The sequence below is a fragment of the Stegostoma tigrinum genome, chromosome 26, assembly GCF_030684315.1.
Source record: "Stegostoma tigrinum isolate sSteTig4 chromosome 26, sSteTig4.hap1, whole genome shotgun sequence".
Taxonomy (NCBI): Eukaryota; Metazoa; Chordata; class Chondrichthyes; order Orectolobiformes; family Stegostomatidae; genus Stegostoma; species Stegostoma tigrinum.
In genome coordinates this window covers 24,767,111-24,782,019 of record NC_081379.1, presented here as the reverse complement: position 1 = coordinate 24,782,019, position 14,909 = coordinate 24,767,111, and the positions used below count along the sequence as shown (strand labels likewise).

At 38.1% G+C, this 14,909-nt stretch overlaps 1 protein-coding gene across 2 annotated transcripts in view; it reads left to right on the top strand.

Moving 5' to 3' along the window:
* anapc5 (anaphase promoting complex subunit 5) overlaps window positions 1-14,909 on the top strand; it is a 49,032-nt gene that overhangs the window by 2,262 nt on the left and 31,861 nt on the right. For both annotated transcript variants that reach the window (XM_048555986.2, XM_059655050.1), the window contains exons 2-6: window positions 133-1,203; window positions 1,298-1,377; window positions 7,090-7,199; window positions 8,856-9,060; window positions 10,745-10,811. In XM_048555986.2, coding sequence (XP_048411943.1) covers window positions 991-1,203; window positions 1,298-1,377; window positions 7,090-7,199; window positions 8,856-9,060; window positions 10,745-10,811 — 675 coding nt within the window. In that variant the 5' untranslated portion in view covers window positions 133-990. The remainder of the gene's footprint in view (window positions 1-132; window positions 1,204-1,297; window positions 1,378-7,089; window positions 7,200-8,855; window positions 9,061-10,744; window positions 10,812-14,909) is intronic.

Below are 14,909 nucleotides of genomic sequence, written 5' to 3'. Positions count from 1 at the left end.
TATATGTTATCTTATTTATATGTTCGTTATGTTATCATATTGCTGTTTGAGAATATTTGCTTTGTGCAAATAGCTTTGAAACGTAAATGACTGTATTCAAACTATTGTAACGTCTCATTGTTTGTATTTCAGACATACAAAACATTAATTGCGTGTTCTAAAACAAACGGAAACTGCTGTAGAACCTCACGTCTGGCCGGACGTGGAGAGAAACAGTTAACACATCGAGATCATTGACCCTTTTTCGGAAGTTAAAACCCAAGAAAGGCGCACGCTGATGATGTCATCACACCTTCGCCCACGGTCATTTTCAGCCGGTGCACCGTACCAAACATTTTCGCATTAGTGACAACCAGTTACGAAAGGACGTCACCGGAGCATGCGCAAATGTCTCGCCGGTTTGAGCTGAAGTTTAATAGGCGGATGCTGTTGTTGGTGTTGTCGCCTTAGTGGTGTGAGCGTATACGCATGTAAAATACTGTGGCTCTCACATTGGAGGATTAAAGTTAATGATTAAATGTGATAAATCCGTATCCCGTTTGCTGATCTGCTGTCAGTATTGATTTTGACGTTGTCCGATGTAATAAATTCTGGCCAGGAACATTCCAAGGGAAGTGTCTACGCTATCGATTGATAGGACGCCATGTGGTTGTTTTGTGGAACGGTGGATTTTTCAGCAATTTAATGTTTAAGATGAAACAAAATGAACTTGAATTTGAAATGTGGATGTCTCCTTGACTGTCTGTTTTTCTCTCTCAAATGAAAATATATCTAACAAATCGACGGCCTTTATATCTGGGATAGGATCCACGGTTTTTTATTTTTATACCTTATATGCGTAACGCTGTTTTCATTAGGCCCTGGACAGTTGTGGATTCTGGGATGTTCGTTGTCTTTGCGTCTGCCTTTAAAGAGTTGATTTTACCTGCTTTTCTCCAGTCGAGGTCTTTCTTCTAAGTTTTCAGTTCGACTACTTAACTGTTTAGTATCATGGCCAGCGTTCACGAGAGTATGTTTTTCAATCCTATGATGGCCAATGGTGTGGTTCATGCAAATATTTTTGGCATCAAAGACTGGGTTACCCCACACAAAATCTCAATCCTGGTTTTGTTGCATGAAATGGCTACTTGTAAAGGGCAAGGGACGCCAGAAATAGAAACCAGACGTCTTCACATGAACAAATTGAATTTACCATTGCTTCAGGTGAGGATGCTTCTTGAAGATGCATTTGTTAGAAGTCTGTTTATTCTCCATTTCCATTCTAAAGATTAAAACATGTCTTACTACTTTGTTACAGGGTCCAGATATGACATTACATCAGTTGCTTAAGACTATTGGAGAATGCTGCCCTAAACTTGCAAGTGCTGTCAGTACAAGGTAAGAAATCTGTAATAGTAACTCCTGATAGGGACAGGAAAATGACAGCATTCAGCTTCATGACTCTGAAATTGATTGAAACTTCTGGTGCCTGTGGGATGGCAGTTAGTGTGGTGGGGAGGGGCTTACACAAGACAGGACAAATCTTATCCAGTCCATTACTGCCCTATCAGTTTATTCATGATCATCAGTAAAGTGATGAAAGATGTCATCAACTATACAATCGAACAGCTCCTGCTCAGTAACGGTTCATGTTCTGCCCGGTCCACTCAGCTCCTGACTTCGTTATACCTTTGGTTCAAACATAGACAAAACAGCTGAATTCCAGAGGTGAGGTGAGAGTGACTGCCCTTGACATCAAGGCCGCATTTGATTGAGTGTGGCATCAAGGAACTAAAGCAAAACTGGAGCCCAAGGGAATCGGAGAAAACTTTCCTCTGATTTAAATCATACCTGGCACAAAGGAAGATAGTTGTGGTTATTGGAGGTCAGTCATCTCAGCCTCAGGACATCTCTGCAGAAGTCCCTCAGGGCAGTGTTCGAGGCCCAGCTATCTTCAGCTCCTTTTTCAACAATACTGCCATCATAAGGTCTGAAGTGGGGATGTTTGCCAATGATTGCATAATGTTATAGACCAAACCCGCCTCAAAATATTTAAGAAAGTAGACCCTAACTTTTTCTTATTTTAAAAATGGATTTTAAGTGCATGTTCCAGATGTGGCGTGACTGGTCCAACTGCTTGATGTTAAGCAAAACAATTTATTTAAATACTATAGATAAAATGCAAACAAAAAAGGAATTTAGAATAACAACTACCGGAAAACTTAACCAAATAAATACAGTACCTATTACTAATTAACTGTTGCAATATAGTAACATCTCATAAACACAGCCTTTGGACACAAAGACAAGTGCAGACCCAGATTCTTGGATGCAATTTTCCAATCCAGGAGAAAGAAACATGAAGAGAAACATTCAGAGAGTGTAGCAGCCAAGAGACATTCATTGAAGCTTCCAACTCACTTGCGACCCCAAACAGCTTCTGATGATACTGAAAATACCAAAACTATAAATTTGGATCCAGGAGAATTGCCCACATCCATTTAGGCTGCTTCCATTGCTCCAACTTAAAATGTAAAGGCCTCACAGGTTGTTTACTTAAGTCATCTTCAAGCAGCCAGTTCGGTACTTCTGCCTTACAACCTGTCTTCAAAAAAAAACCCAGGACCAAATAACCTTTTAAAGTGACAGCAGCATCATAATAACGTCATAGAGATCAACAGCATAGAAAAAGGCCCCTTTGACCCATGAAGGCTGTGCCAGTCAAAAAACAAGCACTCAACTATTCTCAACCTATTTTCTAAAACCTGACTCGTAGCCTTGCATTGCAAGTGAACATCTAAATGTTTTGTAAATAGTGTAAGGATTTCTGCCTCTGCCATCCTTACAGGCAATGAGTTCCAGATTCCGACTATTCTCTGGGTGAAGAAAAAATTCCTCCCATCTGCTGTAAGCCTCCTGCCCTTTAACTTAAATCTATGCTTCTGCTCATTGACTTACACCAAGGGGAAAAGTTCCTCCCTGTCTACCCTATCTATGACCCGAAAAATTTTCTACATCACGATCACGTCCCAAATGCGATTTCTGCTCCAAGAAAAATAACTGCAGTCTATCCTGTCTCTCTTCATAACTAAAATCCTCCCTAGCCCAGGCAATGCCCTGGTAAATCTCCTCTGCACCCTGTCCAGTGTAATCACATCCATTCTATAATGTGGATTACAGAGCTGCACACAGTACTGTAGCGCTGGCCTTAAACAATGTATCATACAGGTCCAGCATCATCTTTCTGCTCTTAAACTCTATACCTCGGCTAATAAAGGCAAGTATCCCAAATGCTGCCTTAAGCTGCATTAAGTGACTGGTGGACATGCACACCAAATTTTGTCTGATACTGGGTGCTCACCTGGATCCCACCATCCATCATATATCCCCTTAACTGTTTGTCCTGCCCAAGTGCAACAGCTAACAGTCACTGAATTCCATTTGCTACTGATCAGCTCATCTGTATTCTCCAAAGGCCATTTACGATCTACTGCATCTATGTCACAACTGACTGCTGTACTGAAATACTCCTTTATTTACAAAGCTACCCTGCTATCCCTTCCTTTTTGCCCAATTTTCTAGAAATTAAAATACCCAGTTCTGAATTTTGGTCATCTAAATCAATCCTCCTCACAATTCACCACCCCACCAATTTTCATATCATCCTTGAAATTATTGATCAATCCTCCAATGTTTACTTCCAAATCATTTGAATATACCACAAACAGTAAAGCTCACTGGACTAATGGAATCTCACTAAACACAGGCTTCCAATCACATAAACATACCTTGACTACTGCCTTTGTTCTCTGCCATTCAGCTAGTTCTGGATCTAATTAGCCAAATTTCCTTGATCCATGAGCTATCAGTCTCCCATACAACACCTTGGCAAAAGCATTGCTGAAGTCTAAGTAGATAAGGTCAAATGCATTGTTATCGTCTACACACCAAGTCACCTTTTTGAATAGTCCAATCTAATGGGCCAGACATGACCTCCCCTTAACAAAACCATGCTGATTGTTCTCAATTAATCCCTGCTTCTAAGTGCAGATTAATTCTGTACCTCAGTTTCCCCAGCAGTGAGGTTAGATTGACTGGCCTATAATTCCCTGGTTTATCCCTGTTCATCACTCCTGCCATCTTCTTGAATAATGTTAATAACAATGTTCAGCACTATTTGTGATGCCTTCGACACAGACTATGTCCAAATGCAGCAAGACCTGGGCAATATTTAGGCTTGGGCTGAAAAGTGGCAAGTTGGATTTACGTCACACACAAATGCCAGGCAATGCTCGTCACCAAGAAGAGGCAATCTAACCATTCTCGTTGACATTTAATGGCATTACCATCACTGAATTTCCCAGTCTCAACATCCTGGGAGTCAGTTTTGATCAGAAATTGAACTGGGGACTAGCTGTATAAATGCAGTGGATACAAGAACAAAGGATAGGCTCAGAATCCTGTACTGAGTAATTCCTCTCCTGTACCCTGAAAGCTTGTCTACCATCTACGAGTCTCAAAGCAGAAAAGTGATGGAAATACTCCACATGTTCCTGAATGCTGTCAGAACTGCACACAATCAAAGCTTGAGATTATCAAGGGGAAGGTAGCTGCTTGATTGGCACCACTTGCACAAATATTCACTCTCTCTGATGCTCAGTAGCAGTAGTGTATACCGTCTACAAAATACAATGCAGAAATTCACCAAATCTCTTTAGACACCGCCTTTCAAACACTTCTAACCATAAGGACAAGGGCAGCATATATATGGGAACACCACCACCTGCAAATTCCCTATCAAGTCTCTCAGTATCCTGACTTGGAAATATATCACCATTCCATCAGTATTGTCGGGCATGATCCCAGCATTCCGTTCCAACTGGCATAATGGGTCTATCTATAGCACATGGATTGTAGCGGTTCGAAAAGGCTGCTCACAGCTTTCTCAAGAGCCACTAGGGATCAGCAATAAACGCTGGCATAACCACTGATTCCCAAATCCCAAGTTTGAATTTTTTTTAAAAGGGGGCATCCAGTCAAAATCTGAAGCATACAAAATATAAGAACGATAGGCCAGATGATTAGGAAATAAATTTTTGGGAATCAGGAGTGACTGAAAAGCTTTTAAAAAGGGAGAAGATTGATTTATGAAAGTAAATTAGCAAGAAATATAAAAACAAACAGAATGATCCCCACAGGTATGTAAAAAGAGAGTAGCTAAATTAAGTGTGGGACCTTGGATGATGCAACTGCGGAATTAATAGCAAGAAATGGGGGAATAGCAGATCATTTAAACCAACATTTTACATTAGTCTTCACAGTGGAGGACACTATAAAAATCCCAAAGGTAACATACACAAGATGCCAATGGGAAGAAAGGAAAAATCGGAAGAAATCTTGTAACGTTTTCTATCATTAGGGGCAAAGTGTTTGACAAACTAATGGGACTAAAAAGTCACCAGGATCTGATGGCCTGCATCCAGGAGGTTTTAGAGGAAGTGGCAGCAGAGAGTGGAGGAATTGGTCAAAATATTACAGAACGCAACGGATTCCATGATTTATTCCAGCAGATGGGAAAACTTTTAATGTAGCACAACAGAAGATGGAGACAGAAAACTGGAAACTACAGACCAATTAGCCTAGAATCAGTCATTGAAAAAATTCTAGAGTCGATTATTAAGGAAAAAAAGGACATGTTTTTTAAAACAAGCTTAACAATCAAATTGAGGCAAAATAGCTTTGTGCAAAGGAAATCATGTTTGAAAAATCTGCTCTTCTTTGAGGGTATTACGAGCAAAGTTGATAAAGGGGATACCAGCAAATGTGGTGTATTTGAATTTCCATGAGGCATTCGATAAGGTGCCACGTAAGATATGATGCATGAAACAAGAACTCAAATTATTGGGGACAATATATTAGCATGGATTGAGATAGTTAACACACACAAGACAGAGAATTGGGATTAATGGGCTTTTTTCAGGTTGTAAAGATATAACTAATGGAGTGCCACAAGGATCAGTCCTACTGTTTACTATCTATACAAATGGAATGGAGGAGAGGGGCTAGAGTGACATATAACCAGTTGGCTGATGATATAAAACTAGGTGGGAGGGCATGTTATGATGAGGACATAAGGGACCTGAAAGGGAATATTGATAGGTTAAGTCAGTGAGCAAAGACTTGGCAAACGGAGATTAAGGTAAGAATTTTGTAGGAAGAATTAGGAGACAGGCTACTATTTAAATAGAGGAGGACTACAAATTATGGAGTGCAGAGGTATGGTGTTCTTGTGCGTGAAATACTAAACAAAAAGCATGCAGGTGCAGGGAGCGATTAAGAAGGAAGATGGAATTTTTGCGTTTCTTGGTAGAGGGTTGGAGTATAAATATGTGGAAGTTGTGTCGCAACTGTACAGGGTACTGGTGAGATCTCACACCTGGAGTACCACGTCCAAGTTTGTTCACTGTGTTTAAGATGTATTGGAGGCGGTTCAAAAGAGATTTGCTAAGCTGATTTCAGGGATGAAAGGGTTGATTAATCAAGCATAGCTTAATAAGTTATGCTTTTATTAATTAGTTTGGAAGAATTAGAGGTAATCTTATTGAAACACACAAGATTCTCAAGGGATTTAACAGGGTGGACATATAAGAGATGTTTGCACTGGTGGGGAATCTGAAAGTATACATAGTTACAGAATAAGGGGACACTCATTTAAAACTGAGATACAAAGGCAATTCTTCACTCGATGCTAAGTGAGTATCTGGAACTCATGCAAGATGGTTGTGAAGGTTAAATCACAGAAAATATTTAAAGAGAACGTAGATAAATAGTTGAAGTACTAGGGAGTTGAGGGCTATGATAAACTTGCACAAAGAAGGATCATCCGTGATCTTGTTGAATGGTGGAGCAAGCTCAACTGGCTAAATATAATGTTCTACTACTACTTATGTACTTAGCCTTTCTCGCTGAGCCTTTTGAAAATAATTTCATTATTTTTAAAACCTCTAAAGAAGCAAATGCAAATGTTTTAAATCAAACCTGGCACATGAATTTATTTTGTCTTCTAAAAATGCATTTGAGTACGATAAGTATGCATTTTATTTTTTTTAGAGTAAAGCTAATGGCTGAAGGGGAGTTGAAAGATATGGAAAATTTCTTCTATTCCCTTCAGAATGTTTTCAGTGGGACAGAACCAGCAGTTCACAAGACTAGTGTCATAGGTATGAATTTTTAATTTTATTTCTTATCCCTGTGGTCAATAGTTTCTGGCCCACACTAGAGTATATAATTTTTGCTCATCAGTTTTGAGGTGGAAAATGTTTTCAATTATTTTCGTGTTATATATGTTCAGTTTCAAAAATCAATTATTGTGAATTTTGAGGCAATCGCAGCACAACTCACAAAGATCCGTAACAATCACAAATAACACATTTCCCTTTTGCCAAAATGAATTAGTGGTACTATGGTGCCTATGAAGCACAAAACCACAATATTTAATCAATTGATTTTCAAGAAGAGAGTGCGGAATGTTTAAATCCATAATGTACCTCCTAAAGTCTCACTTTATCATTTGGGTCTTGTGTGTGTTTGTCTTTTTCGGTATTCACATTCATTGGAAGCAAGTGAAAGAAACAGCAACTTAATTACCATTTAAATTTCAAATATCTGCTATTCTGGATGACAACAAATATTGATGGATGACTTTAAAGTTTCTGGCTGCCCATTGAGCTTCATTAAGCAGGATTAATCATTGTTGGAACAGCTAATGTATAACCTGGTATTTGGTATTCAAGGAATTCCACTCATCTGTCCAACTCCTGTTGCTGCACATCCAAATTTTGTTCTGACATGGACTACATATTACCATAGAGTCACAGTTTTCTTGATTCATTTTGTATGTAATGATGTATATATGCTTTGGAAGTAAGAGAAATTATGTTGTTTGGCACAGACATGTTATGTGCACAATGCCCTGCGGTTTTTTTTCTTTGTTTTTACAATTTGCTCTTTTGTAAAAAGGAAAGCCAGTAAATTTGGAAAATTTTGAAAGAAAGAATGATAATTGTCAAACAATGTTTAATGTTGAAATATTCCTTATTACTCTTAAAATTATAGTTTTGTTCTAGGAAAGTTGTTGTTTCCTTGGCTAGTTGCACATGGGATAAATTCCCTTTTTAGTAACATGGACAAGTTAATAATTTGACCTTCAGTTCTGTACTAACAGAAGGGTGGCTGAGAATCTTGGTAGGTGTCAATCCAGTATAGAGAGGCTAGAGATCAGGTTCTTTTGTTTTTGTTTTTCTTTTTGTTTGCTTTCCCCTTGGACCTCTCCTTCCAAGCCCACAACATCTGCCTTCTATAAGGTGAAGAACAGCTTATGCATAGGAAAACCGCAGACTGCAAGTTTCCCGCCATGCCTTCCTGATTTAGAGCTATATCACCATGACTTCACTTGCTGGGTCAAAATCCTGAACTCCTTTCTTAACAGCGTTCCAAGGACAGCAGCAGTTTAAGGAGTCATTCACCATCACTTTCTCAAAGTGAATAGAGAAAGCCCTCATCCAATTCATGAATAAAAACATACAGTGAAAGGACAATCCAGTAGTTCAACACTGAAGATCTTGGCTGCAGTTGCTAAAATTGGCTGCACCAAGACTTGGAGGTGAACTCATAACTTTCCACTTCAGAAGTCTGAATTTTACCACCAGGCGAAAGATCATTCCCATAATGAGTTTCTAGCAAAGCTTAATTTAAAATGATTACTTTTACTGGTATATATTCTGTACTAATTATCTTGATGTATCCACGATAATAGTTTGGAAATAGATTAAAGTCTCTATGTTTATTTTGTTAATGAGTTCTTAATGTTCCTGTAGGTCTGTTCTTGAGGCACATGATCTTGGCTTACAACAAACTGTCCTTCAGTCAGGTTTATAAGCTTTACACAGCTTTACAGCAGTATTACCAAAGCTATGAAAAAATGTCTTCACGATCTGGAGAAAGAGAAGACACAGATATGGAATTAACCTCTTTAGATTTAGAAGGAAAGATGGAAAAAGAGGAACTAGATATTCCAATAAGGTAAGATTCATTGGATCATGTTAAAGTTTACAAATAGCTTAAGGAGAGAATAAAAATGTGGTGGGGGAGCACGCTATTTTCAATGAAAAGCATTCTTACATTGTTTTCTTTTGTCTTCTTTCATTTGCTTTCTGGTCTAGGAAAAGCCGACCATTTCAGTTATCAACAAAATTGAGGAGACAATGAATGATGTTGGCATTGCACACTGCATATTTCATAGCAGATTAGACTTTTATTCATTAGAGTTTAAAAGAGTTGAGATGTGGCCTTACTGAAACATACAGAACTTTAAGGCAGATGCAGATAATTTGTTTTCACTTATGAGTGATTCAAGAACCAGAGAGTAAGGCTTTCTCAGTAAGGGTTTGCCCATCTGTAACAAGATGAATTTCTTCCCAGAAAGTGGTGAATCTTTGGAAGTCTTTACCATAGAGAACTGCCAAGGCTGTGTCATTGATCGTATTCAAGGCTGGGATAGATTCTGGATCAATGTGAAAAGGCAGGGTAGTGGAGTTGAGGATTATCAGATCAGCCATTTCAGTTACAGACCAGACTTGTTGCCCAAGTGGCATGCATCTGTTCCTTTGCCTTTTTGTCTGGTAGGCACACAATTAACTGGAGAAGCACTGCAGTAACACATTAAGACATCTTGGTCATAATTTTCCAAACCATAACCTCTGTCACAGTAAAGAACAAGGGCAGTAGTTGTTTCATTACCACTTTCGAGGGCAGTAAGGGATGGAGATCAAATGCAAGCTCTGCCAGCATGCTGTTGTGTGTTTTGTAAATCTTTTGCACAAGGTTTTGTGTTACAATTCATGGTTGACCATTTTAGAAAGGAGAAGGAAGAACAAATAACAAAAATTGCTGGAAACTATTTTCACTGTTTCTTTGTTCCTTTCTAAGAAGTCCTTATCAGAGCTGATTTTTAAATGAAATATGAGGGATCCAACTTGTTAGCCTATTTTTCTAAACAACCTGTTCAGAGATGTTACTAAACACCTTGAGAGCAGGTGGGGCTTCAACCCTAATCCAGGGGTAGGGACATAACCACTGCACGACAAGAGGGCTGCTCCAAAGTTATTAGTACCAAGTATATTGATTGATATCATTTGGAAACAGTCATGTTACAGTAATTGGCGTTCTGAGAGTAGATCACAAACATTTCCAGTTTGAATATCACACTTGAGCAGAATTTATAGTAGCCTGTTGATCTTTCAGTTTGCTTCAAAGTTAGTGTGTGTAGGAAACTAGTTACGTATCATATCAATGTAGTTTCTTTTCTGAATAGTTATACTGATATCCCATGTAACTTTTAATGTGTCCTCTGTTGATCTACTTTTGGTGTAGTATGATTTGCCAGGGTTTGACAAATTCAAGTGTCCTCTCACCAGTCTGAACACCTTAGTTCTTTCTTTTGGTAACTGCTGGTCACTTCCCAAAAGCACAGTCTAATAGGTCAGAAAAGCATTTTTAGATTTCCCACGTTTGATGACTGAACTTGTGTCACTCATTCTTCTGCATGCCTCTTTCTTTTCTGGGTTGAGCCAAATTCAGTTCGCAAGTTCCTGCTACAACATGCCCTTTTTTTTTGTCCCACTGTTGTTTCTTGGACCAGTAATATGTACCCATTTTAAAAACAACCTCTGAAAGTTCCATATTGACACTACCTTATTGTTGACAGAGATGAAGAAGTTATTGACAGAGGACCTTTATCCCAGAAACAAGCAGAATATTTCCTTGCTCAACAGGTATGTGTCAGTTTTGTTTTAATTACTGACTCTTGGCTGAGCAGTATGTTTCACAAATGGCACAGGCCGGGGATCATCTGAATCTGCATGTGCAATGCCACCTTTACTATTAAATATGAGAGATTAACTTTGTAGACAGTAGTCAGAGTTTCATTTCTACTCACACTGCAAACTCCAATAAGGCTAATTATTTATTCTCTTTATGCACCCAGTCAAGTTCTCACTCAATTATTCCTTCAATTAAGTTGCAACCATTATCTGTTCCCTAATTCCATTAGATTTCAGGCATCCGTGCTAGACCCCATTAAATGATAATCGATCCCTTTTGGTTTTAAAATGAGTTGATACATATAAATAGTGAAAATAAACTACAAATAAACAATGTACTGTGCAGAATGATATTATTTTTCCACCTTTTTAAGAAGTCAAAAGAGTACCAAACAATCTTTTCACTATTTCTAATAATTTCCTAAAGCTTGCTCCTTGCTTTGAAAAGCAATCAGGTAGCTGACTGCTGCTATATACACATTTCAATTTGAAATTTTTCCGCTCTCCAGCATCTGTAGTAAAAATGCAATATTGATCCTCAATCTTTTTTAATTCATGCATGTCATTAACTCCTTTATTAATCTATTTACAAGATAATGTATGGCTTAGAAGGGGTGGATGCTGGGAAGTTGTTTCCGTTAGGCGGGGAGACTAGGACCCATGGGCACAGCCTTAAAATTGGAGGGGGTAAATTTAAAACTGAAATGAGACAACATTTCTTCAGCCAGAGAGTGGTGGGCTTCTGGAATTCATTGCCACGGAGTGCAGTGGAGGCCCAGGATGTTAGATGCCTTCAAGGCAGAGATCGACAAATTCTTGATCTCAGAAAGAATCAAGGGCTACGGGGAGAGTGCAGGAAAGTGGAGTTGAAATGCCCATCAGCCATGATTTAAATGATGGGTCGAATGGCCTTACTTCCACTCCTATGTCTTATGGTCTTATTCTCATTTTAACTTAATATCAATATAGCACTCAATAAGTGTTGCTGCTGAATCCCTGTTTGGAATTTCTTCTAACATTATTGCTAAAAAGAATGCCAAGAGCAAGACCTTCTGCCATAAAGGTATTTTTTCCTCCAATTTTTTAGCTTCCTATATGCCTCCCTCTCCCAAAAGAAAATTTAAAAAACCACCTGTACTTGAGAACTCACCAAAGCAGCTTGCAGAGGAAGCATCACTAAAAACAGTGTTTCATTTGCCTGCATATCCAACATGATGCTCCATTTTTAATTTTTTCAATGTTTTGTTCACCTAAATAGTATCTTTTACGTTTGAATTTTTCATAATTGCACTCAATTCTCTGCGACCTCAGAATTAACATGTAACCTGGTTTAGGTGCCCAAACAATTCAGCTGTCCAAGTAGACTCTGCATTTCCTCCATTTCAGTTTGGGATGCTGCTGAATCTTTTCATGGGGCTCTACAGTGACCAACTGTCATGGGGTTAACATGTTCTAATTAGGATGACTGATACAAGGCAACACTTAGTCAATCTGCCTGGTTTCCAGTTCATACACTTAAAAGCCAAGAAGCTTGACTTCTCATTTTGAATTCTGCTTTAAGCCCATTTATCTTAATGTTTTCAAATTCTCTATGCTCACTCAACGAAAAAAATCCACGTACATGATAAATATGCCTGAAATCTATCCCTGTCATGTCAGGAAAACGTGACAGCATCTATAGTCAACTGGAGATAGCTCAGTTTTAATGAAATATACCTAACTGAGGAAGACCACACTCCAGAGTCATCATTAGGCTATTTACACATTTACGTAACATCCAAAGTGACCCCAGTGCTTTTGATGCCTCTTCTGGATAATGAAGAATCACTTGCATTTCTGTAGGGAAATTAGCACGAAAGTTAAGTTTAATGCTAATTGTTCTACATTCCCATTTATTTGTTGTTGAAAATCTTCTAAATATTTCAAAATCTCATGCTAAATGCCTAGCTTTAGCTTTACAGCTCCCAACAGGAGACATCTTTTCCACAAATATTTATCCATATGATAAGGTTGGTTGTCTTATACCAGTCTTCTACCTTTTATGTACACTGATGTTCTCTCCACTTTTGTAATTCTTGCTGTTTGTTAACTTTGTCTAATTTGTTTGTAGCCACTAAGACTTCTTGATACTTACACTCCAAATAACATTCTTGGTCTGTGCTATATTTCTTGACCTTGTTAAACTACACTGTCTATCCTGCCTTCTGTCTTTTTCCAGATTGTTACTGTTTGATCTTTCCGTTCCTATTAGTAGGACTCCTTCCAACCATTCATGATCTCATTCCAGGGGCATATTCACAACCAGACATGTTTTCTTGGCTTCCATTTTTATTTCTCTTCTTAATCCTTGGCCTTAACCTCTTGCCCTTCAACCTGTACATTCAGCCAGTTTTTATATTCTCCTGTACCCTTCCACGTTATATTTTTCTATTTACTGTTCCTTCCTGATAAATATTTGACTTTGGTACCCACCCTTAGTAGTTATCCTTTGGGACTGAAGATCTCAGTTTGATCATCAGAACTTATCAGTCCATCATCTGATGAACTGTCAGTTGGAACAGTTTGATCCTGAAGGTTATATTTAGTCATGCGAAGTAATGACTCCTTGTACTTTGACTATAAATCCTTTAGAATCTACACATTTGTAGTCTATACCCAGAAGCTTTGAGTGTACCTGAGCAATCTGGTTCTCAGATTGTACAGTTATTATTTTTCCACCTTTACGAATAGCCTTTCACAGGGGTCTTGCACTCTTTAAGAGTCCCATGTTTTTATAATTAGCAACGTTTTCCTGATCAAAACTGCTTCCACTGATTTGTGCATTATGTCTTAAAACTTGCCGAATTCTTTCTGAGACTTTTTAGCTTGAACAAAAACCTTTCTGCCTGCATGCAGTGTGTTCAAATAGTCCAAAAAAGAGCTGCTTCTAGTCCCTTTTTCAAACTGAGGGTTGATCACTGACTATGAATGAATGAAACTTTAAGATTTCTGCCAAAAGCCAGCTCCAACCATCTGAAGTGAATTGTTAGACTAGATGGCCAATGCTACTGCAAATAATAATTTACAGTTTGGCTGATCTGCCAAAATGCTATGAAACCATATCGTCTATTTCTACGTGTTCATTTTGCGTGCTATATTGCTAAAGGTTCATACTGTGGCTGTATTCAGAGCTATTATGTTCAAATTTGTTTAGATCTCTTAAGTTCATCATTAGTAAAGCTTCCTCCATTACCCGTGAGAAATTTAGCTAATTGTCCAAATCCAGTCCCTGTCCACTTAATGCATTAGCATAGACACAATTATTTTCTTACGTTTACTATGTATTATTGTAAGTTTACTGTTCTGCCATTTTATATTTTGTAGATTTGACAACGTCTTTCTTTAATGCTGTACTTTTTTAGTCCATAACCATGACATTGCAAAGGGCAGATCTATGTTTGACTGTGACAGTGCCCTTTAGTATTTCTTACAAATCTAACGTCCATCACATCTCTTCCACAAATTTACTGTATTCTTTATCCCTTATTCCTGCATCTTTTTGCTAACTACTTTTCCCCCTTTAGAGGACAGATGGACAAATTGCCTATGTAACTTCAGTACAATTAACTTTATTTTTCCTTCTCTAAATTTCTGTACCCAATGTCTGTAAGCCTAGGTGAGAGGTTATGTTTGATTAAAGAAATAGAACAATATCCTGACTGTAAATTGTAGTTTCGCACATTTACTGAATAGTATACTCTTGTCATTTTCTAGATCCAGTTTCGTCTGTATTTTTCTCATTTGTAGCCTAATTTATAATAACATTATTTCACTTAATACTACAACCATGCCTATAATTACTTCCAGATATTTGATGAGGAATGCTTTCTCTTTTTAAAAATTTTAACATGTTATCATCCCCGAAACTGAAACTGATGAAATTCTCAAATTCCTTAACTTTGAATAAGTTGGGTTAGAACAGAGTGTGGGTAACATTTTAGCCAGTCTGTTACTCACCGTAGATGTGCATCTTCTATCTAATACAGAACAAGTGAAAGATTCGCATTAATC